General features: G+C 32.7%; 2 protein-coding genes across 2 annotated transcripts; both read left to right on the plus strand.

Moving 5' to 3' along the window:
• The first annotated feature begins 3,880 nt into the window (after positions 1–3,880).
• LOC117687041 (uncharacterized) lies at positions 3,881–24,835 on the plus strand. Its single transcript, XM_066085656.1, has 12 exons — positions 3,881–4,325; positions 5,277–5,528; positions 5,883–6,023; positions 6,294–6,518; positions 8,050–8,304; positions 8,492–8,563; positions 9,482–9,706; positions 9,904–10,158; positions 10,493–10,624; positions 11,095–11,330; positions 24,141–24,314; positions 24,666–24,835. The coding sequence occupies exons 1-12, from the start codon at positions 4,220–4,222 to the stop codon at positions 24,711–24,713; spliced, it is 2,121 nt and encodes a 706-aa protein (XP_065941728.1). The 5' UTR covers positions 3,881–4,219; the 3' UTR covers positions 24,714–24,835.
• Positions 12,563–24,022, plus strand: LOC105342601 (uncharacterized). Its single transcript, XM_066089062.1, has 4 exons — positions 12,563–12,984; positions 21,606–22,043; positions 22,178–22,393; positions 22,569–24,022. Exons 2-4 carry the CDS (start codon positions 21,957–21,959, stop codon positions 22,836–22,838), a joined length of 573 nt encoding a protein of 190 aa, XP_065945134.1. The 5' UTR covers positions 12,563–12,984; positions 21,606–21,956; the 3' UTR covers positions 22,839–24,022.
• Positions 24,836–26,408: the final 1,573 nt, after the last annotated feature.

Below are 26,408 nucleotides of genomic sequence, written 5' to 3' on the forward strand. Positions count from 1 at the left end.
ATATACTCTTCCTTTTCATGATTGAAATTCTAAGAACTGATAAATTAAAATTTTCAAATTCTCTTTTCTTTACTTGAAAAACTGCAAAGAATGAACCTCTGCCATTCAGTCAACTTAATATTAACTGAAAGGCCTGGAAAGGTGACTGAATGGCATAGCTATCCCATTTACTCACTTTTAAGTTACCGTTCAGTCACATTTTAGTTAACTGAGTGGAGGAGGTTAATCCTTTGCTGGGGAAAAAGTATCAAGGGGTGTTAAAACAAAATATTGCATTATTGTTTAGTATTACCGAGCATTCAGACCTTAGGACGTTTGTGTATATAGAAGTACATGTACACGTGTATCCCTCACCTCATTGTTCCCTATCTCGCTAAGGTGCACTGCAAATTGTCAATACGGGCTGTGTACAGTAGCTATTACATAACCACGGACGGACTCTTTAAAAACTTAAACTGCAACCAACCAGTTGTTAAACATGTGATTTCAGGTTCTTTGATCAATATATTGATCTGGTGTAAAATAAAACTTTTATAAATAAAACATAAAATTCACCGCTTTAAGTTAATCTTAATAATTATACATTGTAAGTTATGAAAATTAATTAGGATTGCATGTTAACTTATTGAGAAATCAGTTTCCGGTTAATCTATCAGTAACTTTTAATTCAAAATCAATGCAAACTCTCCTCTCTCTCTCTCTCTCTCTCTCTCTCTCTCTCTCTCTCACACACACACTGTGTCTATATATTAAACTCCAACATGTATAGAAAACACTAGTACAGCATTTACATGTATGTCGTGTGTCATGTTTTCCAGGTTCGAAGATTCGGTTACTCTGCCTGGGCAATTATAATACAAATCAAAAATTTAAATCGGTAATATTTACAATTCGCTTCTCTCTACTAGAGCGCACACGCTTCCTCAACAGAAAGTGTTCTGTTGTCAGCCAACACAACACATACAATAAAACCCCGTAGCCTTATGCAGGCACGTTAGGTGTTTATTTGTGTTCTTGGTTTCACCCCATTTACTGTGTCCTTTACAGCTTCTTCTCACCTCGGCTCTCTGTTCAGAATTCCTACTTAGAGCTCAGAAACTCTCCTTATATACCCTAGGTCACGTGATACTTGGGGATCTAGAAACAGGAAGTAGTACTTTAGTATGAGAAGCGAATATAATTTGATTCCGACTTTTATTTCACGTGTATGTTTTTACCTGGAATGATAAAGAATTGGTAATGAAATTAGGATTGCAAGTTAACTTATTAGAAAATAAATTCCCGGGTAAATATTAGTATGTTTAATTTAAGATCAATGAAAGAACTTCCACGTTAAAACAAGGAGAGACTTCATGACACAATCACGTGCAACTTTGTGTGGAGTGAGATTTTTGTGATATGTTTTATTTGAATTTTAAGTCCATTGTTTCTTTTTTTACTGATTTCATGTGAAATTTCCACGCGAATTTTACTTGAAATTAACTGAAAACAAGATAAGGCTTCATGAAACAATCACGTGCAATTAACGTTGAACTTTGTGTGAAGTGAAATTTATGTGATTTGTTTTATTTGAATTTTAAGTGCATGGTTTCTTTTCCTACTGATATCATGTGAAATTTTCACGCGAATTTTACTTGAAATTAACGGACGTTCACAGGAAGCACACATGCCTGTGAAAAAATGTATTCCACAAGAATTTGATTAAAATAACCTATAAATTGCAAAGGTATAACATTATGCGTTGGTTAAGTAATAAATTCTATATTTTATTTTTGCTTTATTGGTAGTTTATGGCTATGAAAAGGGAACACCCTTAACAATAAAGTATTCCTCAACTTAAATGATACAATTTTACAAAGCTTTTACTAAAAATTGATGTTTTTTATTCTTAATTTATTCTACAAGGTCTGATGATCATCGAAGATTATATTACTCCCGATTACGACAAAGAACTCACGGCGGATGTGACCGGTCAGCAGAGGATGCTTACTCCTCCATGGCACCCACCTGATCCTGTCTCTATTTTTTTTTCTTTTTTTTGGGGGGGGGGGGGGGGGGAGACCGTGTTTGCTCTGGTTCTGATTTTTGTTTTTTCCCACTAAATTTAGAACACTGTTCGTTTTCGCCACATTTTTTTGAAAGAAACTTAGGTTATCTACAGAAAAGCCTGGCATTTAAAAATTGATTCATGCCTACCAAAGTTTGAATAACAAGAAATTTCGGGTTGATATGACGTGGAGCAATAGAAACTCCCACATAAGAATAATTATGAAAATGTGTTTGAAAATGCATAACAAGGTGCTTTTCGACGCCTTACATTGAACTATGATTTCTATTGAATATATTTATTTATGTTTTTACATAGTTCAGTATATTTATTTGCATTGATAGAGTTTTGATATTGTCGAATAATTATGAAAAAGAACGCATACAAATTAAAAAGGAAAATCTAAATGTTGTTGTTAATGAAATTTTTTAAAAGTGCACCTTTTTTAATGATTTATTCAAAAGAGTCGAATAAATGAAACATTATTGGTTTTTAATACTAAAATAATAAACATATTAATGTTCAGAAATAAATTTAAAATGCAATTATTTTAAATATCTTGTTTACAGTTCAGTTTCTATAAGCACAGGTAAACAGTTAAATAAGGGTTGTTTTTCTTTAATATTAGTTGCCAACATATTTATGAATACGTGTTCATATGTTAAAGGCTTGAGCATTATATTCCGTAGAAGGTAAACAGGCAATCACCAATGTTGTTTCTTGACCTCATGTTATTTTGGACAGTTTCTTACCTTTGTGATGCCCAGGGGTGTAAGTACATGATGAATTTTTTAATCAATTAACACTCGCACAAAAATATTTATGATTTGTGTTCAATTTGTCTTATCTGACTGGTATGCTACAAATATATATGTTATGTTATTGGTTTAAACGACTCATTTTGTAATGTGTAAACGTTTGAAACTTTGAGTTTTAGTTTTTTAACTATGTAAACTGTTAATGTAGCCTTAATTTAGACAACTGTACCGCTGTAGAAGTTGTGTCATATTTTTTGTGTCAGCTACCGGTTTAGCAATTGAGAACTTCCTCTTCCTAAATAATCTTTCTTTTGTGTAAATGTTTATTTTTTTCAAGTTTAAGATTACCAGGCTGAAAAAAACATTGCAGACCAATGAAGGAAATCTATTTATAATGCAGTACATCTGATGTGTGAAAATCATAAATGTTTTAGTAATCTGAAGTGCTTTTCGTAAAACTTCATTTGTAATTTTTTTAATAAAACAGGGAAAAAAATATTGATTGGAAGTTTCTTCATACACATTTCTCCCCTTAGGCCAAGGGAGACTACTTTTTTGAAAAACAAAAGTTTTCACAATTAGTTATTTTTAGTTCCATGTATGTTTTATTTCAATATATTTTTTTTGCTGATGATAATCGCTTATTATTGTTTTGGTGTAATAGATAACTTCGCGTTTAACATATCAACCTAGCACACATTTACACATATTTGTCAGCTGATGTAGTAAATGGGCTAAAAGAAACATGTACATGGTTACTGTATTAAGGTATTCGATGTATAACGACCACATTTCGTATTAAGTAATTGAATGGACTGACATTCCTAATCATTATATTATTTTGAAGGTGTTATCAAATAAAAATACGCCATCAAAGGATTTTCAAATTTTGATGATAATCCAACTAATTACACATTGAAATTTTCCATTAAAGTATAAGGGAAATGTATGTTTTAATATTGTAAAAAGTAACTTAAAATTCGTAAAACTCTCTTGTTTGATACATGCATAAACGTTCTTGTTATTAAAAGAAATATGACGAAATTAATTTTTTTTTTCATCAGGAATAGATAACTCTTTAAAAGGTTTTAAGGTGCAAAATGACGGATCCTTACATGTTGTCTGCCATGTGAATTTGGTTCATTTCACTTTCATAGTCATCTTGCAATACATATTCTTAGTTAATAGTTTAAAATGATACAAACATCAATTTTGTAATGGATAGCCATTCTTTATTACTCGTTTTCTTTTATTTCTTTCAATGCTGAACTAAAAAAATGAATTGATGTAAAATAAACTTGTAGATAACCTGGCTTATCAAAAGCCAACTTGGCAGACGCGAGAAAAATATTCCTCCGCCAAAGCAGTAGACGGACTGTTTGAGACAAGCTCAGGAGGCAGGGACCAGTGTGCCATGTCCTACAAGTCGGCAACTGACGTCATGTGGATGGTGGACCTCGAAGATATATATAGCATATACCAAGTTGTTATATATCATAAAACAGGCGGTGTATCGTTTGGTTAGTAACGTGATTCTTTCGTGAATATGTTTGGTTGTCACATGCAACACTATCATTGGTTCGCGTTGTGGAGTACTAGTATTCGCAAAGACAAGGCTCTTTAACAATGTCTGTGTATATTTATCACCAATGCTGATCATTAGTTTGGAATGAAAAAAAAAATTAAAAATAAAGGTCAGGGTATGATACCTTAATGAGGTTTGGTATTAAGTTAACGTTACAGCATGCATAAATTGCAAGTGAGAAACATAGCATAGCAGGACATATACGAATGGAAGTGAACAGACTTACACGTCTATTCCATTTTATGTTCAGACGACTTAATCCAACTTCCCCCAGTTTTTGAAGTGTTGGGTATTGCAAAAACTTTATAACAATTACATGGAACTTTTTAATAGACAGTTCTTCTTTTGTCGAACAATGCAAATACATATCTGACAAATGTATCGTCACAGCGTAAACGTATTTCCCCTTTTGAAAGCATCCGTTTGATGTTTAATGTATTAAAAGGTGGGCATTATTTCGAGTTACATGTACCTAATATTATATTTAATACATATAAAAATATCAAATAAGATACATTTACATATTGTGTAATATTTTTTAAACGTTACACGGTGAATATATTAAGAAATTAATAGACAATATACCGAGGCTTACTGGTACACGTATATACTACCTCCTGCTTAATTCCAAGAAAAGTATTGGCCAAAAGCAGTCACGGGGAGACCGCGTATATCCTGTATATAGGTCAGTAAGAAATATATCTCATTGAGCATTATGACGTCATTGAAAAGTATTATATCGTCAGGTTTCGGACTCAAATTGAAACTTTAATCTTGTTATAAACATGATTTACATTGTTTTATTTATATTAATCTTTAAAACAATGATAGTAAGATATAAACTTCTTTATTTTGTGGATTTTTTTCTCTCTCTTCAATTCCAAAGCTGACAGCACGTATGCGAGCAGGTTCTTGGGCTTCTCAATTTACATATCGAATACAACAGAGAAAGAGGATGGGATATTGTGTTACCGCGACACCCACCATATTGCATCGACCATACCTGCTAACGTTACCGCATTATGTTTTATGGTCGGCCGATACGTGATCTATTATAACACCAGAGAGGGACAAGCGGTCAGAAAACTCGACTATTCTGCATTGACGCAAATAAACCTGTGTGAAGTAGTAGTTAATGGTAAGGATTGAGTAGTGTTGGTAAACTTCTGGTACATGTATTACAGTTTCAGTGTCAAATGCTTGAATATACTTAATACCAAAAATTGTGATATATTCAATTTGAATTCGTCATCATACCTTTGAAGTAAATTTTGCATTACTCAGAAGAGTTTCCAAATTTTTGTAATCAGTTTCTTGGCAGTTTAATCAAATCATCTTCTGCCATTGGTTATTATTTAAAAATAAATAAAATAAGTAATATATTTGTGGCTATTATAAATTTTCTGAAACTGTTTGCATCAAATTTATAACAATTTTTGAAAACAAAACTCGTAGGTATTGTCTTTGGATTGTGTTGCTTTTTCACAATAAGGTTGTCCTCTTGGCTTCCATGGTAAGGATTGCTCTAAGCCGTGTCCAGTTAACTGCCATCATTGCGGTCTTATCTCGGGACAGTGCGACGGACTGTGTAGTCCCGGTTTTGCTGGCCCTACTTGCGATCAGTATAAAAGGAGTGAGCTACTTTATTATCTCTTAAGGGAGTTTTTTTTAAATGTGAATTCTATAAACTAATTCTCTGAGGCGAACCTTTTTATTTTCATTTTGCAATACATCAATCAAAATTATGTATACGTTTGGTTTCGTTATTCTCTCTTCTGTATATTAAAGCATTAAAGCCATTATTGTTCAGAATAAATCTGTAAAATGAGTTTCACAAACCAACCAATTTATTGTTTTTTCGTAAGAATAAGTTTTAATTTTCTTTTACATGTTTTTATTATAGTAAATTTGGCGTTACACCGCCGAACCTACCAGATGTCAACACGTATTACAGAGTACCCTAGTGATAAGCTAGTTGACGGCAAAGTGCTGACTAGACACATATCCCAAGGAGCATGTACCTCAACTTTAGATGAGAAAATAGTTGCCATGTGGATAGTTGATCTGAAGAAACCTCGACGAATTGAGCGCATAAATGTATTTTCAAGAACGGATAATTTGACTTGGGGTAAGAAGTATTTTAAACTCCATAAGATATAAATATAGCGGAATGTGTAACAGCAAAAATGAACCCTTTGTGTTTATATACTTCTTTTAAATGCATTTTGATATGTTTTAATTAAATTACAGTGTACAGTTTTTGTTTTTGTTAATCACATCATTTCAAATTATACATGTATATGAATCAACATTATCACAAGTCAAGATTTTGATTTCTTCATTCATACAAGTGCTTTGATTTTTTTTTTAATGATATTTCTATTTTTATAATAGCAACGATCGTGCTACAGCTAACAATATTTCCATTTATTCCCATAGAAGGCGTTCTGCAATGTTTTCTGTCCACACGCTTTGTTGTAAACAATCGCAAAGTCACTACAAAACGATGTAAAATATTATAATTGCATTTATTGTTTTAAAGGGACTTGGACACGATTTGACTTAAAATTTTTGAAAATTTATTTTTCCATTTTCAATGTTTATACTGATAAATATAGAAGTTTATAATGCTATGTCAAAATTTGAAAGTCAAATATCAAGTTATAAGCAAGATACAGAGTTCATAATTCTTTGTTTTGTAAACAAAGCTCGAATATTGTCATTTTTTACATATGTGTTATATTCGTGTAAGCTTCACCTAAATGTATCTTTTTTTTAATTGATAATAGTATTTATGAAGATATTGAATTAGTTTAAATTGTTTTTTACATGTCATATTGTCCATGTCATGGTAATTCTCTACATTACATTTTTGTAAACAACGATAAGACTCGAGCTTTGTTTACATAACAATCAATTCTTACCTCTGTATCTCGCTTGTAACTTGACTTTAACATTCAATATTTTGGTCAATCATTTAAAATGCACCAGTAAACCATTTAATACATAAAAAAAAAAAATAAAATGTTTGATCTCAAATCGTGTCCAAGTCCCTTTAAATACCTACAACTATTTTTTTTTTAAACCTATAATGTACATGTATATGATGTTTTAATTCAGATATCCTTTACAGACTGATTTTTAATCAGTTCAATACATCATATAATCAAAAATATATCATATTTACAAGTCTTCACTTATTATCTCTTACGATAATGTCTTTCCTTCATCTTCTGCTATGTTAACATTCAGAACTTTCAGTGTTCTTTCTAACAATATAATTATCTCACCTGTTATGTTTCGAAATGACCATTTATCATGCATGAACATAACAGAAAAACTGTGGATATATTCACTTTGTAGTATTCTTCCATAATTACTTTGGGATTTGTAGATTTTTGTTTTAACATAATTGTGTTTGAATTATCTTTGTTGGATCTTATAAAATCATGAAAAACCAACAACAACAATACTTCTGAAACACAGACACTAGGCAGTTTTTACTGAGAGATGCACAATATACAAGTCAAAGTTCACCAGCTCCTTCTGTTAACTAAGCCATGATGATGTAAACTTCAATGAAAGGAGCAGTAAAATATATACCTTTAATCTATGTATCATGTCATGGTTTTTTAACTAAGAATATGTCGATGTCGCAGATAAAAGCAATGACTTCACCAAAAAGCTTCTTGGATTTTCCATCATTGTATCTAATACAACTGATCGTCGAGATGGTGTCGTCTGCTATCAAGATACACAATACACTGCATCCACGATACCCGATAAGGTGGAAATATTCTGTTCTGTGATTGGTCGATTCGTCTTCTATTATAACGAGAGACTCCCTGGGATACATTATCCAAAGGATTACAGTAAATATGCATATGGCGATCTATGTGAGATTGAAGTTTCAGGTGAGTTTTATTTCATAACTATCGGAAAGCATTATAAAAAATAAAATTAAACAACTTCTTGTGTTTTGAAATAACCATCTATTTGCACATCCATTGCAGAAGAAACAATAAATGCACTACATGTACATTAAGTTTATACTTGGTCTGTTCAAATAAATATTTTTTTGGTGAATATTATGTGTTTGAGGTTGTCCCGTTGCCGAATTTGGATACGAAAATGCAGATTGCACTATCCCGTGTCTTGCCATGTGTCATGAATGTAAGTATATCTTTTAAGTACCTCCAGTATTTATACATCGCAAATCATGGTTTTATAATAACTTTATTATCTATAAGTGAACACGGTAGAGGAGAGAGAAGGGGAAGTTTCATCAGGCCTCATCAAAAAAACTTCATGTGTATTATATCTGTTTTATGTAATATACTAATATACATTCTAAAAGGAAATAAAAATAACCCCTTCTGACACTTTCTGATTATTACGTGAATATATAAATTATCCGTTCTATGAATAACGTGGGAATGTTAAATATGTATATTAGATATTTCTGATTATAACTACTGTGGTTTCATCAATATTCAAGGGTATCAATTTTCGTGGATAAAGTGAAAAATCACAATTGCAAGGATACGTAAATTCGTGGCCAATGCCCCTATCAAAACAAATTGTTAATAGAAAATGCATTTCAATGAACATTTAAATTCATGGATCAACTTAACGAAATCCACGAAAATTGGTATTCAACGAACATTGATGAAACCACAGTATTAAGAAAACACCCCGTCTTAATTTGGGCAACCTATTTAGGACTGCATTGTTCATTAATGAGATCCACATTGATCTGCTTTTACACAATTTGTGATGTAGTTATGTTCAAAAAGTGTTTTACCTGAAAGTTGTCTATAAAAATGCGATACATAACACACAGTTAAGGGCAATGTATTTGCAGTAATCTTTCACGAAACCCTTTTTTACAAAACTCTTTTCACAATTTCTTGTGGTTTATAGATCTGTAAAACTCTAGCTATAGAAAATCCACACAACAGTCCTCAACCTATGCCAAGTTCAGATCGAGCGATAAAGCTGTCAACGGGAATATCTCCCTCTATTTCAGCGACGGTCAGTCTACAGAATCAAATCACCTAATTCTAAAACTTGTATTTCTGGTGTATTTAGATCTGGAGAACTTGAGCTATAGAAAACCCACATGGCAGTCCTATACCTATGCTGAGTTCGGATCGAGCGATAAAGCTGTGGACGGGAGGAAGTCCCGCCATTATAGGGATGGTCAGTGTACAATCACAAGCCAATCAGCGAGCAATACGTGGTGGGTCAATCTGGAAAAAAAGTACAGGATCGCCTTCATAACCTTGTATTTAAGGACGGATAACTCTACCTTTTGTACGTCCTCTGTTATCCATAATATAAAAGTTAACGCAAATTATTAATATAAGATAAACAAAAAGTATTAATTTTTGAATAAAAAAAAATCTTCATATTTGCTATTTTATATTACTTACTGTAATATAATCTGGTAAGACTTTAATATGTATTTTATTCACTGATGAATAAATTTACCAAGAATATTTCTTGTCTAGATTTTAGAAGTATATTTGCAAAATATTACCTCGGGTTTGCTGTGTACGTTTCGAACACGACCAATAGAAATGATGGAGTGTTATGTTACAAAGATCGTAGTTATTCAACACGTACACTTCCTGATCGCGTTACCATTAGGTGTCTGCAGACTGCACAGTACGTCATCTACTACAATGAACGTCGACGTGGTGTGGTCTATGATTCCGATTATTCTCACAACGTGTTTGGAGATTTGTGTGAAGTTGAAGTTTACGGTATTTCCTTTCAAATCTCTCTCTCTCTCTCTCTCTCTCTCTCTCTCTCTCTCTCTCTCTCTCTCCTAATTCCATTTTCTTGAGCATTTCTCAAATTATACTGATAATTGCTCATACATAGCACAAAAAAGTATAATTTGTTAAAATATGAAGAAAAAAACCTTTTGTATTTTGTTTTATTAAATTTGGATAGGTATAAGCTACGCTCAAGTTGATAATTCTTTACCTAATGATTATAAGAAAAACTTAATGATCATAATGTGTGTATACGCCACTTTGAAGAGTGAATCCTAGCGCATGCGAATCAAAATTGACAAAGTATTTTTAAACAAAGGATGTCCAAGTCCCGTTGCGGAAGTACCGGAGTGTTCAAAGCCCTGCCCTTCCAACTGTGAGACATGTTATCCCAACACAGGGTTTTGTACAAAATGTAAACCTGGATTCGAGGGTTCGGCGTGTGATGTAGGTGAGTGCATATGTTTCTTTATCATTTATTTATGGCTTGAAATCATCTATGGATAATTTGGATTTTGTAAATTTGACTGTATTTATCGTAGTATTTTTGTTCGGCCAATAATATTTTTGGTTCATTTTTCTATCTTTCTATCACATCATCTTAACTACGAATGAAATCTTATACAGTCTTTTAAACAGATCTTAGACAGCTAAGAGGTATCCTACCCTGTTTTGAAATTCAAGAACTTTGATACATGGGTAAACACGCGGTTTTAATTTATATGAAAGATAGTTTATTCATAGCTGACTTATTACGTTTCATCATATTTTTTTATGAAAGCTATGTGGATATTTTTTTTTTTAGCCAAAGCATGCATTCCCTCCCCCAGTGTTTCCAATGACAGATTTAATTTAATATAACGCACAAACTATTTTTTATAATATATTTATAAACGATTAACATATTATAATTAATTTCAGTTTGCGATGCTATAGGTAGAGCTGGGATAGCCAACGACGGTTTTTACAATGGTTCTTTCACTGATATGTTCACTTCTGAAGGACACACTTTCTTACCGACGGAACACGGATTTGCACGTCTCTTCTTGACTCTATCGGGGAAGTCTTCAAACGTTGCAAAATTGTCCTTCACTATCCATAAGGCATCTAACGTATTTGTTGCTTTCGTAAATAGCACAAATGAGTATACCGTAATGGTAAGTATTTGCATAGAGATAAATATGTTTTGACAACCATCGTAATTTTTTTAAAAACATTTAGAATTACAAAAACCAAAACCGACTATAAACATTAAGTTATCTAAAAAAGTTTTTTAGTCCTTATTTTGTTCATATTGGAATTATACAAAGTCAGTGTATAACGTTATGAGATATGCTATCTGGAAATAATATTTTGTATTTTTATATAGATGTAAACCAGTAATATTAAAATCTATTGGAAATAGTGTAACTACAAATAATAACATATGAACGCAACGCTTTGATTTTTGTTCGCAAAACAAAGAATTTCAAACGCTGTATGTTTCTTGTAACTTGATATTTGACGTTAAAATTTTGACGAATCAAAACACATACAAGCAATCTACAAGGTAGACATTAAAACTTGCAAAATAACTTTGATTGTTTCAAAGCCTAAATCCTTTCTAGAGTCCGTTTGATGGCACAGGTGTAAGTAGTGTAGACCTCAAGTAGTTGACTTTGCTGGGTTTTATTTAAAAAAGTCTTCCTTTATTTGGGGAGTTACTTTGTTCCTTGTATAAAAAATGAGATACAGAACCGCCTCTATCGCATATAAGATAATGAGAACAATGAAGCTCGATGTTTGTGTAAAGCATGTGTGCTCTTGTTGGTGTTTGTTTTCTTTATTACCGAAAACTGTAATTTGTACAGGGTTATTGACGTTCCGTGTAAATGTTGGCCTTATTCATCTGCAAAGAGTTTCGCCCTATTGTAATCACACTGTTGTGTTGAAACAAAGATAAATTTGAATTATTGAAATTCGGCTAGTCTTAATTTCGCCCGCTAACAACGAGGATGATAAGGGCAAAAAAAAAAGAAGATAGGGTGGGTGGGGATTTCCCCAGTTTACATAATACCTGCATGGGGAGTTGGGGAGTTCCAGTCCGGTATACATTATATCGGCATCAACTTTTTTTCGTATCAAACAAAGCGATTTTTAGACGGTGGCATATATATGCCACCGTATAATATCGTCGCTCGAGTAGCTCATTTGTATGCATGATGGCACCCCTAGCGGCAGAAATGTGCGGAGGTGATAATCAAGTTTACGCAGAAGTTGATATATCAGAATGGTAGAGATATAATACTATACAACTTTCATAACCTGAAAGTAAACAAAATTTCTAAGTTATTTGATAAATGGTAAAGGTTTGCACAAAAAGACTTGAAAGTAAATGCTTATGAATATTCATGAAGTTAACGATGCTAAGCCATTCGGATCACGCCCGCCCTTTTCCGTAACCGTTATTTGCGGTGACGGAAATGGCCGAGTAGTTACGATTGGATGCTAAGCGAGTCGGGTTAGGTATTCAACCAGAGCTGTATTACATCCTTATAAATATTGCGCGTAGAAAAGTAGTTCAAAGTATATCGTAGTGTTTTTGTTGAATTTACATGTCTATATTTGTTTTCAGATATCTCAAACAGTTATTGCTATAAATATTGATAAGCAGGTATAAAATATCTTTGCATCTTACATTTCCTAATAAATGAAAATAATGCGTAAGAATATATCCTGACATTCGACATTTTCACAAAGAAGAAGACAGCCCAGAGGTCAGAAAACGACAACATAAACAAAGCCACGTGGAGAAAGAGAAGCGAATCAGAGGTGAATAATTTGTTTTCTTTTGAATATATATATAGGTATCTGTTGTTTATTATCCTCGTCTGATAGTCATGTAGAGTAGGATTCAGACTACTGATGTTTTTTTTACTATCAATTGGATTTTTTTCTCTGAATAGATTTCTTGTCTATTTTGATAAAGCCTAGTATATGTAAAGAGATCGACGTGTGGACAGACCAGCTATTATAAAAGATTCGATTTGTTTATTCATGATTTTATATTTTCGTTGTTGTTGATAGTCATTAGTTGATCATCATCTAGGGCGTACAAGCATACCCACGCTATCTGTCGACCATATTGGTATCGGGTTCGTTCGCCATAGTATAATCTGTAATTTGTTTTGGAAACTTCATTAACTTTTCATTTGATATTACGTGTATATCATTAATTTCAAATAAATAAATCATAAAAATTTATTGAAAAAAATTATTGGTGCTAAAATGTTTTGTAATTGATTATTAAAATTAAGACTATCTTGATTCTTGAGAAGAAAATCAGATTTTTCAGTTTTTGAACAATTGTTCAATATATACAGTGGGGCCTCAGATATCCGGACGCCAGATAACCGGACGCTTCAGTTTACGGACGATTTTATTTGGGAACAGATTTTTTATACGTTATTTTGTCTCATTTATCCGGAATTCCGCGTTCCGGATCCGGACGGTCTGTTTTTACTACAAAACACTAATTTACTACTAATTCTGCTTCATTTAACCGGACGGTAAAATATGACTATATCCTATTCAGTACAAAAGATTACCACTGTCAATTAAGTTTCACACCTTTTTTACGTGCTAGATCCTCATGAGTAGCTTGTATAAACACACTGACTTCCCAAATCACTTTCATGGAAAATTGCAAACAACAGTGTATCACACACATATCACAATTGGACACAAAGAATTTAGCTAGATTCGGTTATCATTATTGTCCGGTTAATATTTCATGACAAAAAAATAAAATAAAGCAGAGTTCTTTATATCTAAAAACGTTCATATTGTCAGACAACTCTAGCATGTGTTGCTATATGAAATGAAACGCAAATAAAACCTAGTATCAACACTGGGAGCCATTGTATACAAATACATTATCATTCATGACAACAATAGACACATTTCAGATATCCGGACGCTTCACCTATCCGGACGATCGGACTTGGGAACCAAAGCGTCCGGATAACTGAGACTCCACTGTATATATATGTTGGTAAACTTGAGATTTTGAGAACAATATGAGAACTTATTGAGAAAATTGACATCAACTTATCAATTTGAAAACAAAATGAGAAACTTTCATTGAGACAAATTTGAGAACAAAATGAGAAACTTCATAGAGAAAAATGAGATCATTTTGAGACTTCCTTTGAGCACAAACTGGCACTAACTTCAGAATATAAGTACAGAATGAGAAACTTGCTGACATTATCATAATTTGAGAACAATATGAGCAACTTACTTCAAGCAAAATGTGAATTGGAACGAATATGAATGAAGATTTATGAGCATATAAAGAACTGAATACATATATTGATTGAAATTAGAACTTCAGAAGGTTATCATTTGAACAAAAACAAGATTTTTGTGTACAGACAGTACATATACAATAGCATTTGGATTTGATAAAGTTGTGTGAGAGTTAGATTGAGAATCCAAGTAGAAGAGGCACTACTTTATGTATTTCATGCATAACACATCTCTAGTGCGACAATTTGACAATCAAAATTAATTAATACATGTATGCACTTTCATTGTATTGAACGTAAAATACTAACTGAAAGAAGCTGTTTTAGTTGATACTCGTAGACTTCAAAAGTTTAGTTGATTTAGAATTTCAAAGTAGAAATACATATATTATGAGCTACAATGAGTGTCCAAAAAAATATGTTTAATTAATTATAGTTTCAAGCCAGAGTATTTAGATAACTTGATATTTCAGTTCTTAAAATATGGCCGAACAACAAAATTTAAGTGTGGAAAGACAACAACTAACTGTACAAGCAGATCATTCTCAAAGTGCGGAAATCTTCCCAATCAGTTCAAGGGGAAAACAATGTGTGACAAACAGTTTTATGTTTCTATTATTTTGTCATTTTTACGAAAATGCATCTTTCACAAAACATGATCTACATTCAGTTTTGGAGACTGGAGATGTTTTGTATCATTTAATCATTAAATCAAACTCATTTTTATTAGCTTCTGAACTACCAAATCACATTGAATTTAGAAATAAATATATTTCATCATTTGTCAGACAGACTTATTTTGGCAACATGGCACAAACTGTGGGAGAAGAGGTTGGTTTTTCATTAGAAAAAGTTTGAATATGTCATTTGCAAAATATGATGCTTGTATTCTGATTTTTCATTCAGCAGCAATAGCTTTGAAACAAAGAGGTGACAGATTTTTTGTGTTTGATGCTCATAATAGAGGAAATGATGGGCTTTGCGACCCTGATGGAAAGTGTACTATGACAATACACAACTGTTTTCAAGCTCTTTGCAACTTTGTACGACATCTGTGTATGTCTTTGTCTTGCATTAGTTTGGATAATGTGCAGTATGAAATCAGTGCCTTCTGTTTTAAGACTCTTTCCAACAAACCAAGAAAACCTGTAACACGCATTTGCAGTGAAAGTGACTTGTCATTAGGAGAAAATAGAACACAGTCGAGGAAACGATGTTGGTCAGAACATAATGAGAATAGAAATCCTAAATGTCAAGATCAATCATTAAGAAAAAAAGGGAAAACTGAAAAAATGGATAATGACGTTTGGAATAAGAGAGGAACCCAAAATGTTGTTATTGAAAATTATGTTGATAGTTTAAATTTACCAGAAGTTGAGGAAATAAGTAGCAATTCAGATTGCCAGATTGAAAATGATGTTTCAAGTTGTTCTAATGTGACCCCTTTAAGGGAAGGACTTGAACAAACTGAGGAAATTGCAGTAATGAATTTTAAACAATTAGTAAAGGAAGGTCCATTATTTGTTTGCTCTTGCTGTACACAAACTTGGTTTAGGGATGGTGTTTCTAAGGCTCAGTTTCTGTATACATTAGATATAGCACACAAATGTTTGCAAGGTATCAAAAGTGCAAAAGATACAGAATGGATTTGTCATACTTGTAAGAAGTACTTAAAACTTGGTAAAATACCAGCTTTAGCAGTTGTGAATGGATTAGAATTTCCCCCGAAACCTCCCGAATTAAATATTACTGAAATGGAAGAGCGTCTCATTAGTCCAAGAATTCCATTTATGCAGTTGATGGAAAAACCAAGAGGAGGACAAAAGAGTTTACGTGGGAATGTTGTTAATGTTCCTTCAGATGTCAACACTACTGTCAAATCTTTACCACGGACGTTAGCTGAAACTGAAACAATTCAAGTGAAATTAAAAAGAAAGTTGAGTTATAAGCACCATGTTTTGTATGAGGCTATACGACCAAACAAATGTATGAATGCACTCAAGTGGCTTTTAGAAAACAGTGAATTGTTTCGAAATGAAGGGATATCAATAAGAGAAAACTGGGACATTTTACAAGAACAGAGAGAGTTTTATGCTACTGAGCAAAAATCAGGTGAAAATGCTACGAGTTGTGAGAACACATCTTATACAAATGAATTGGAAAATGAGACCAGTTCTTTGCAAGATGAAGATGATGTTGATGAATGGACAGAAGATCCAAATTTTGAAAGTAGACTTACTGGAAATACAGACACGTTGCTGCATCCTGCAGATGTAAGATCATTAAATAAGACAATGTCATTTGCACCAGGTGAAAACCAAACACCTCTTGGGTTGTATCAAGATCCAGATGCAGAATATTTAGCATTTCCAACTATATACTGTGGTCAGAGAAGAATGTCTAACAAAAATCGTACGGTGTCAGTAACTTACAGTTCAATTTGCAAATGGGAGTTAAGATCCGAAGATCGCCGAGCAGCATGTTCAATGCCAAACCTTTTTTTCAAGTTAAAAAAATTACAGATAAAGCAAATTCAGGACAAAGTGACACTTGCAATGCGAAAGTGCAAAAGTGAAGGCAAAAAAATAACAGCTGGTCATGTTTTGAATCCTACTTCGTTTGATAACATTGTTAAATTAAATGAAGGGTATAGAGTCTTGAGAACATTAAGAGGATCACCAGCATATTGGGAAAGTGCAAAAAGAGATGTTTTTGCAATGATAAGACAGCTTGGTATTCCAACATGGTTTTGTTCTTTCTCAGCTGCAGAAACAAAATGGAAAAATTTGATTCAGATATTGAGCAAAAGTTTGAACAATGCAGAACTAACTGAGTCAGATGTTGATGAATTGACTTGGATCGAGAAATGTGAACTCATTAAAAGAGATCCAGTAACTTGTTCGAGATATTTTAGCCATAGGTTTCAGATATTTATGTCCAAAATTTTGAAAGGTGACTGCAGTCCTTTAGGAAAAATTGTTGACCATTTCTTTCGTGTTGAGTTTCAGCAAAGGGGATCTCCACACATCCATTTGCTTCTTTGGATAGAAAATGCACCTGTGTATGGAAAGTCAACTAATGAAGAGATTCAAAACTTTATTGATGAGCATTCCACTTGTTTCAAAAATGAAAATATTGCGGAACTTGTCAATTATCAAACACACAGGCATGCTAGAACATGCAAGAAAGCAGGAAAGAATATTTGTCGTTTTAATTTTCCTTTGCCTCCAATGCCAGAAACCATCATTTTAGAACCATTGGAGGAGGACAAATTTGAACAGAATGCAGATGTACAGCAAAATTACAGGAAAATATGTGAACTGCTCAATGATTCTAAATTGTGCAATGAAATGAGTTTTGATGAATTTTTGACAATGATAAATTTGACAAAGGAAGATTACATTTTGGCAATACGGTCTTCTTTAAAGTCTCCGAAGGTATTTTTGCGTCGCAGCATTGCAGAAATAAGAATAAACCCATACAATCAGATATTGTTGAGGTCATGGGAAGCTAACATAGATGTGCAGTTCATTCTTGATGCATATGCTTGTGCAGCATATATTGTGTCGTATATTTCGAAGTCCCAGAGAGGAATGTCTAATTTACTTCATGATGCTTGTGAAGAGGCAAGGAAGGGAAATTTATCTTTAAAGCAGCAAATAAGACAAATTGGAAACAAATTCCTCACACATGTAGAAATATGTGCTCAAGAGGCAGCATATTTGCTTTTGCAAATGCCATTACGATCAAGTAGAAGAAATGTTGTGTTTATAAATACATGTGATCCAGAAAATCGCACATTTTTATTGAAGTCTCTTGAAGTTCTTCAAGATATGCCAGAAAATTCAACAAATATTGAGTCAGACAACTGGATAAAACGTTATAAAAGAAGGCCAGGTGTTCTGCAGAACTATTGCTTAGCTGATTTTGTGTCAAAATTTGATGTTGTGCCACCTCCTAAAGACAAAAAACAGAACAATATTGAAGAGTTGTTACCAGAGGATGAATATGAGGAAATGAATGAAGACAATAGTGATGTGTCAATTAGTGATGAAGACAATTCAAATAGTCAAAAAGAATACCATATGAAAGATGGTTCTATTTTGAAACTAAGGAAAACTCAAAAAGTCATCAGATATGTTCGATACAACAAGGAACAAGATTCAGAAAACTATTTCCGAGAACAACTCATGTTGTTTTATCCATGGAGAAATGAAGAAAATGATCTAATTGGAAATCATACCTCTTTTGAATCACATTTTAATCAGCAACAGGAAAAAATAAAGAAAAACAAATTGCCTTATGAAGCAGACAGGGGTATAGTTGACGTTGTTGAAAACAATATGAATGATTTATTGAGTAATGTTGATCATATTGTTGCTGCAGAAGTACAACATAATGAAGAAATTGACTTTCAAGAAGATGAAAACTTGTGCTTAGATCATGGTTGTTTTAACCCAAAATTTGCACAGATGGAGTATGACTTAGGTTTTGATTTAGGCATAGCCAGAAAACAAGTGGAGACTGATGATATATCAGTAAACATGCTGAGTGATAAGGAATATAAACTCCTTGCAAGAAGTTTAAATCAAAATCAGAAAATATTTTTTTACCACATACTTCATAAGATTAAAACAAATGATCTACCAATTCATTGCTTCTTAACAGGTGGTGCTGGTGTGGGAAAAAGTTTGTTAACAACCTGCCTATTTCAGGCAATTGTTCGTTATTATGCCAAACGTGTAGCAGAGAAATGTGATGAGGTTAAGGCGGTGTTATGTGCACCAACAGGTAAAGCTGCAAACAACATAGGAGGGCAAACTATACATTCTCTTTTCTGCATTCCAGCAAACCAAAATTTGAAGTACAAACCTCTTGATGTACAGCAACTTGACAATATGAGAGTAAAGTTTCGCAGCTTGAAAATTGTCTTTATTGATGAAGTTTCGATGGTAGGAAATAAAATGTTCAATTACATTAATTTAAGGCTGCAAGAGATTTTTGCAAAAGGTGTTCCATTTGGAGGTATTAGCATCATAGATATTGGGGATTTATTCCAGCTTAAACCTGTATTTGATGGCTGGATATTTGAAAATCTCACTGAAGGTTATGGACCATTAGCAACAAATTTATGGACTGATTTGTTTCGAGTCTTTGAATTAACAGAAATTATGAGGCAAAAAGAAGATAAAAACTTTGCTGAATTACTAAATAGACTAAGAGAAGGAAAGCACAATGACAATGATATAAACGTGCTGAGAACGAGAATCTGCACAGAAGAAATCCAAAATTTAAATTCAATTCCACACTTGTTTACAACCAATGTCAAGGTGAATTTTCATAATAGTCAAGCATATGAAAAAGCAGATTCAAATGACAAATGTATTATGACGGCACTTGATGCTGTTACTGGAGATGTGTCCTCTGAAATAAAAAATGCAATACTCCTTCAAGTATCTGATGATCCATCTAAAACCATGGGACTATGTAAAAAATTGCAATTGGTGACCGATTTACCTGCTGAGGTTTGCATCAATATCAATGTCCAAGATGGGTTAACAAATGGAAGTCCATGCATAGTGAAGAAATTAGATTACAGAGTAATAGGTTCAAACAGGTGCAGTATTGTATGGGTATTATTTGATGACCCAGTAATAGGATTTTCTGCACGACAAAAATATTGTAATCTGTATTCTGAAGATATCTCTAAACATTGGACACCCATTCTTGAAGTGACTAAAAAGTTCACAGTCGGGAGACACAAATCCTGTCATGTCACAAGAAGACAGTTTCCACTGCGACTAGCATGTGCAAAAACAATACATAAAGCACAGGGTTCTACATTAAATAATGTTGCGCTAGATTTAGGAAAAAGGAAATTAGATCACATTCATTATGTCGGTCTAAGTAGAGTTCGAAAACTGCAAGATTTGCACATTTTGTCTCTAAATGAACAAAAAATAGGAGTTTCAGGAAATGTTGTTTGTGAAATGGAGCGTATGAGAAATCATGCAGCATTGTGGACCTGCCTGCCTATTCTTGGAAACAAAACCTCAGATTTGAAAATTATATATCACAACAGCAGGTCGTTGCATTTGCACATAAGTGACTTACTGTGGTTTCATCAATATTCGTTGAATACCAATTTTCGTGGATTTCGTTGTTAAGTTGATCCACGAAATTAAATGTTCATTGAAGTGCAATTTCAACTAACATTTTGTATTGATAGGATCATTGGCCACGAATTTACGTATCCTTGAAACTGTGATTTTTAGAAAATCCACGAAAATTGATACCCACGAAAATTAATGAAACCACAGTATTGTCGGAAAAAAACATTCTGTCAGGCGATATTGTAGCTGTTACAGAAAGCAGATTAAAAGCAAGTGACAACAGTGAAAATTATTTGTTACCAGGTTTTCATATTTATCGTTTTGATGAAGAAGAATCCTCTCATACAATGCGGCCATTTTATGGTTCAGTTATTTACTCCAAATATCCACTGATCAATGTGTCAAAAGCAGTTTTAAATGGCATTCAAACAGTAAAGGCAACACTTATGAAAAACAGTGACCTTGTTCAAATTATTTTCATATATTGTCCTCCAAAGTTTGCCACCATCACCAATATTTGTTGTTTTCTGGTTTCAGTCTTGAACTTACTAGATACTAGTCAACCTTTTCTTGTTATGGGTGATACAAATATAGATTATTTTACCCAAAGAGATCTCTCTTCAAATTTAAAACATTTAAATATCAGACAAATAATGCATAGTTCTACAACTGACTATGGAAGTTGTTTAGATCATGTATATACCAACTTAAATAGTTCTGCTGAAATTTCATGTGCTACTCTGGAATCATATTATTCAGACCATAAACCCATTGTTGTGTATTTGCCATTTTAAAAACTTATTATATTACGCGTTACTGCATTTCAGCTAAAAAAAAAAAACACATAATAATTAAAACAATCTCACCTCTTACAAATATGCATAATGAGTTCAAAATATGAAACAATAATAATCAATTGTCTGCAATATTAAAATACTCAACATTGTAAATCTATTACCATCGTACAAGACCATTATATTAAGTATCTATAGACATTCTTCAAGACTCTTAATTTATTTCTGTATTTCAGATGCTGCACAAAACTTTGGCAGAGTTGCAAAAAATGAAGTCAGGAGATTCCCTTCCATATCCCAATGCTTTGGTTAAAGCAACAGCCATCAAACCTGGCCACCTTTACCAATGCAAATGGAGAAAAGGGTTCTATTTTGAACTTTAGTGTTGCTAATGGAACTGAGGCCATGCTTGTCACTCTTAGTGATGAAGCAAAAATGCCAACTATCAAAGACGGAAGGACCCTACAAATGAGAAATTTCATTGTGTAAGGAAGTTGACTTGTACTGTCCAAACAATCAAAAATTATGGCAGGACCAGCTGTATACAAGTGCCAGAATCTTTAAAGGAAAAAGCAGTTACCATAATCATGCCACCATCACCTACAAAAACCTTGAAGGATGCAATGTCATCGCCTGTTAGAGAAATCCTGACTGTTCAAGGGCAAATTATTCGTGTACGTAACTCAACTTGATATTAAAGTTAAAAATCATCTAAAATTATAATTCATAATCAAATGAAATTAAAAACAATTGTACTTGTATTGAATTATACCCCTATAGTTTACTTTTCAATTGATTTTCTTTGCAGGATGAAGCAATCAAAACAGTGAAAGTTGCCCAGAAGGACACTAAGATTAGAGCCTTGACCTTAGAAGAGAATGGACAGACAATGGAACTAACTCTTTGGAGAGAGCTGAGTGAACAAGAGTTGAAGATAGGGCAATACATTGAAGTTACTCATTGTCTTGTATCTGAATGGCTCAGAAAGAAGAGTCTTAACTCCACAAGAAACACCACCATCAAGGTAACAATAGCTTGATACATTCAACTGCATTTACATGTATTCAAAATCCAAGCATAGTACTAGTTTATTGTAAATTTACACAAGATTGGAAAAAAAATAATGTACTTTAATCATGCCAAAAAATATCAGCTATGCATATTATGTATAATAACGAATGAATACTTCATTGTTTCAGGCTGTACAACCTAAAGATATGGTTGTAACTGGAAATGTCGAAGCTCTGTCAATGACGGACACCCACTGTGAAATGTGTGTCAAGGAAGATGACATATATAAAGACTTTATTGTGGATCTGGACATGGTTCGTGCCCAAGTTCAAAGATATTTGGAAGAAGCCGGAACATTCAACTTACAACAGCTAGAAAATATGATTGTTGACAAACTTCTCTTCCCTGTGAAGCTTGTCATCAACGGCACAACAGTCATTTCCTTTGAATTGTTATAAACACTTGCCAACATTCCTACATTTGAACCATATCAAAATAAATACTTTTTGTAAGAACTGTTAAATTACTATAAAAAAAGGTCAGTATGATTATTGATTAGCTATCATGACATCTCTTCAAATTGACATTTGCAAACAGGCTTATTAAATTTGTAATATTTCACTTACCTTATTTTTACCTTTTCTGAAACACCATAACTGTATATGGATCTAGTTTAATTTCTGGTTGTAAATATTTAATGAGCAAATGCAAACAGCAACTGTTTACAGAAATACCGGTACATGCTTTTCTAACTTTGCATGCACACAGTGGTTATACAAGTTAATTAATTTTGTTAACTTTGATAGTTAGTCTACTTTTATTGTTTTTGTTTCAAAAAACCATATGACCCTTTCATCAAATCTTCATTTGGGATATACAGATTGATTTCTGTTAATTATGTTGGTTTTTACTTTACTTTTCTCATTTAAGTAATATTCTTACTTGATGCATATTGTTAGTTTTAGTTGTATTTTTGTTGTTTTCATCTTCATAACCATATAACTCAATTGTTCAGTCTATAAGAGACATTCACATATGGTTATTTCTTTGACATAGATACGGTATATGGTGTGTTTATATATAGAACATGTTTGTTTATACTTTACTTTTTTTGTTTCTGATACTACCCTTACTTGATGCATATTCTAGTAGTTTAGTTATAGTTTACATACACAGCACAAAATCTAAGCAATAATTATCTTGCTGAAAGTGAAATGTATTGCAACTTGATCACAAAATACGCTACAGACTATAATCTCTGCATGCCATTTTACAATTCATCCATTTCTTTCTTTGAAATGTGTACATGTTCTAAATATGAAAAGAACATACTGCCAAATAATTTGTGCCAAATTTTCATTGCCATTGTCAATATACCAGTTGACATTCAGTTCATCTTAGAAAAACTAATTCTCCCAATCCACTCTAATAACATAAACAAAATAAAAAACCTTTGTGTAAATCATTATATTGTTAACTATTCTTTATATATATCTCATAATACATAAATTTCCTTTATTTTGTTTATCTCTATTTTCCAAACTGATATACTCTCAAATATACAAGATTCTGTATTGTTATTTAAAAGTTCTTCCTCTTTTATCAAACCTAGCTATGTGTTCAATAAACATTTGCCTCTTGATTTCGTTTTGTTGTTTTACCATACCTAAAGAAATCAGACAACAGTAGCATCTTGATAAACCAACCCAACTTTTCACGCCACCGTCTTTCAGTACTTTCAGTACTTTGATTCATTTCAGCATTTCGACCAATACACAAAAACGCAACACTGGGAAGTCAACGTGATAAACGAATTCATGTCCAAGGTCCATTTGATCCGAATAACAGTCCAATTCAAAATTCCGTTCACCATCTCAAATCTGAGACTTCCGTTGCGGGCTTGCTTCAGGAATGACAGTGACATTAGTGAAATGGTAAATACAATTGGCAAACACATTAATTTTAACAATACCTTTACTTTTACTATTCAGCTGCCTATCATAGACTTTTCGAGTTAAAGTGAAAAATGCTGAACGGCTATTAGTTTAAAAACTGTAAAAATAAATAAACTGTATCAATAAATAAACGAACATTTGAATGAACCAAAAAAGTCTGAAGAAAAAAACAGCTGTTAAAAATAAGAGACATATACTTAAAATGAGTACAACAAAAATGAAAGAATAAAAAAAGGTAATCAAAAACGGAATTAAAAAATAGAATGAAAACATTGACCATTGCCTGCTGTAATATGTTTGGTCCTCTACAAGTTATTATTTTTGTTGCAGGCATGGCGCAGACCTGGAATGTTCAAATATGTGCGAGAGATACACTAATAATATCATATTTTGTGTAGAAATGATTTAAGTAAAGCAAACCAGGTAGAAAACTTTATTTCGTCTGATGGCTATTTCAGAAATTTAATTTATACTTGTATAGCACATCTTTGTATTGTGGGATTGTACGATACTAGTATATAGGACTTATTTGTCAATTAGAATTTCTTACTTCATAGTAATTAAAAAATATATATACAATGTATTATTGACATTCGTTTTTGATAAAATATAGTCCAAGCTCTGTGTGTGCCAGTATAGTGACCAATCGGTTCGTCTGTTCGTTTTTACGTCTGAAATCACTTGTCTAGGACATACATTTTATCCCCTTTGCCCAATATTTTTTTTTACCTACAGAGACTTTGGGTAAAGGATGTGCAATGACCTTGAACCATGTCCCCAGGTCTAAGTGTAGGCCACAGCAGAATCTATCGAAAATCATAGTCCTGATAATTATTTCTCTTCCCTTGGTGAACTATAGCTTATTCACAGTGTATATGGTCAAAGGGTGTCCAGTTACCTTGATTGACGTCTCTAGGCCCAGAATCAAGGTCATATCAGAACAGAATCCATGATATGTTATAACAGTTATTCCTTTAAAATGTTATTATAAGACAAGTTTTATTTAAATACATCAATCTTATGGAGTTGGAGAAAAACACATGATGTTCTATAATGGTTTAAATCTATAACGCCATGGAAAAGTATATGACGTCACACCTTTATGACGTCATAGTATACAGACAGAGCAATTGCGATGATAGAAAAATATTTGCAGTTCCTCCGTATGGACTTACAGTGGGAAAGCGCATTGAATATGCAAATATATGTCTGTAAATAACTTAAAACTTTATATTTAGTAAGGAATATATGTATAACTGAATTATTTACATAACTGAAGTCATGTAATGTACGCTCTTTGAAAATTGGTTTGATAACTAATCCAGATTTGATTCGGAATCTTTTACGTCACGTGAGCATAATATAGAGACGCGGGGCGAATAAGCTAAAGGTAACTATTGTTAAGCATTTGTTTTCATTTACTTGCATAACAACATTTTATCATACAATTGTAGATGACAAAAGAGTGAACATACATGTACCGTGTAAGTTAGGGTTCAAAGACGATAAACGATCGACGGACATTTGATGATATTTAATAATTATTGATTATGAAAAAAAAACCAAAAAAAACAAAAAACAGCTTAACAATTAAGGTAACAGTGGCCAAATAAAAGAATTTTTCTTTCTCAACTCCCACACATAGGGTTAGCAAACTAAATGCTAGTGTTGCTGTTCATGAAGACATCTAATAACAAGTGAAAGCTTGAGATGTGACACTGTATCTATTATCCTTTGTTAACCTTGATTTGATCAATAATTATAGTTATGGGGGTTATCTGGCTAATGTTCAGTTCGGTGACATAACTTTTGATGGTCAATTAAATAAAGAAAAATTGTTTCCATATATTTGATGATTAAAAAAACCTGTCTGGACAAAATTAGAGAGGAAGAGGGAAATGTGTTTCACCTTAAAGGTAGAAATACCTAAATATTCTTTTATCATAATGAAAAAGTTTGCAATTTCTTGACCTTATTGATATTTTGACCTTTTTGTACTGAAAAAATACTATTTGTATTCATAAACGATTCAACATGCAATTAAAAAAATTAAAAGTCTCAAACTTTCTCTCA

Source organism: Magallana gigas, chromosome 1, assembly GCF_963853765.1.
Source record: "Magallana gigas chromosome 1, xbMagGiga1.1, whole genome shotgun sequence".
Taxonomy (NCBI): Eukaryota; Metazoa; Mollusca; class Bivalvia; order Ostreida; family Ostreidae; genus Magallana; species Magallana gigas.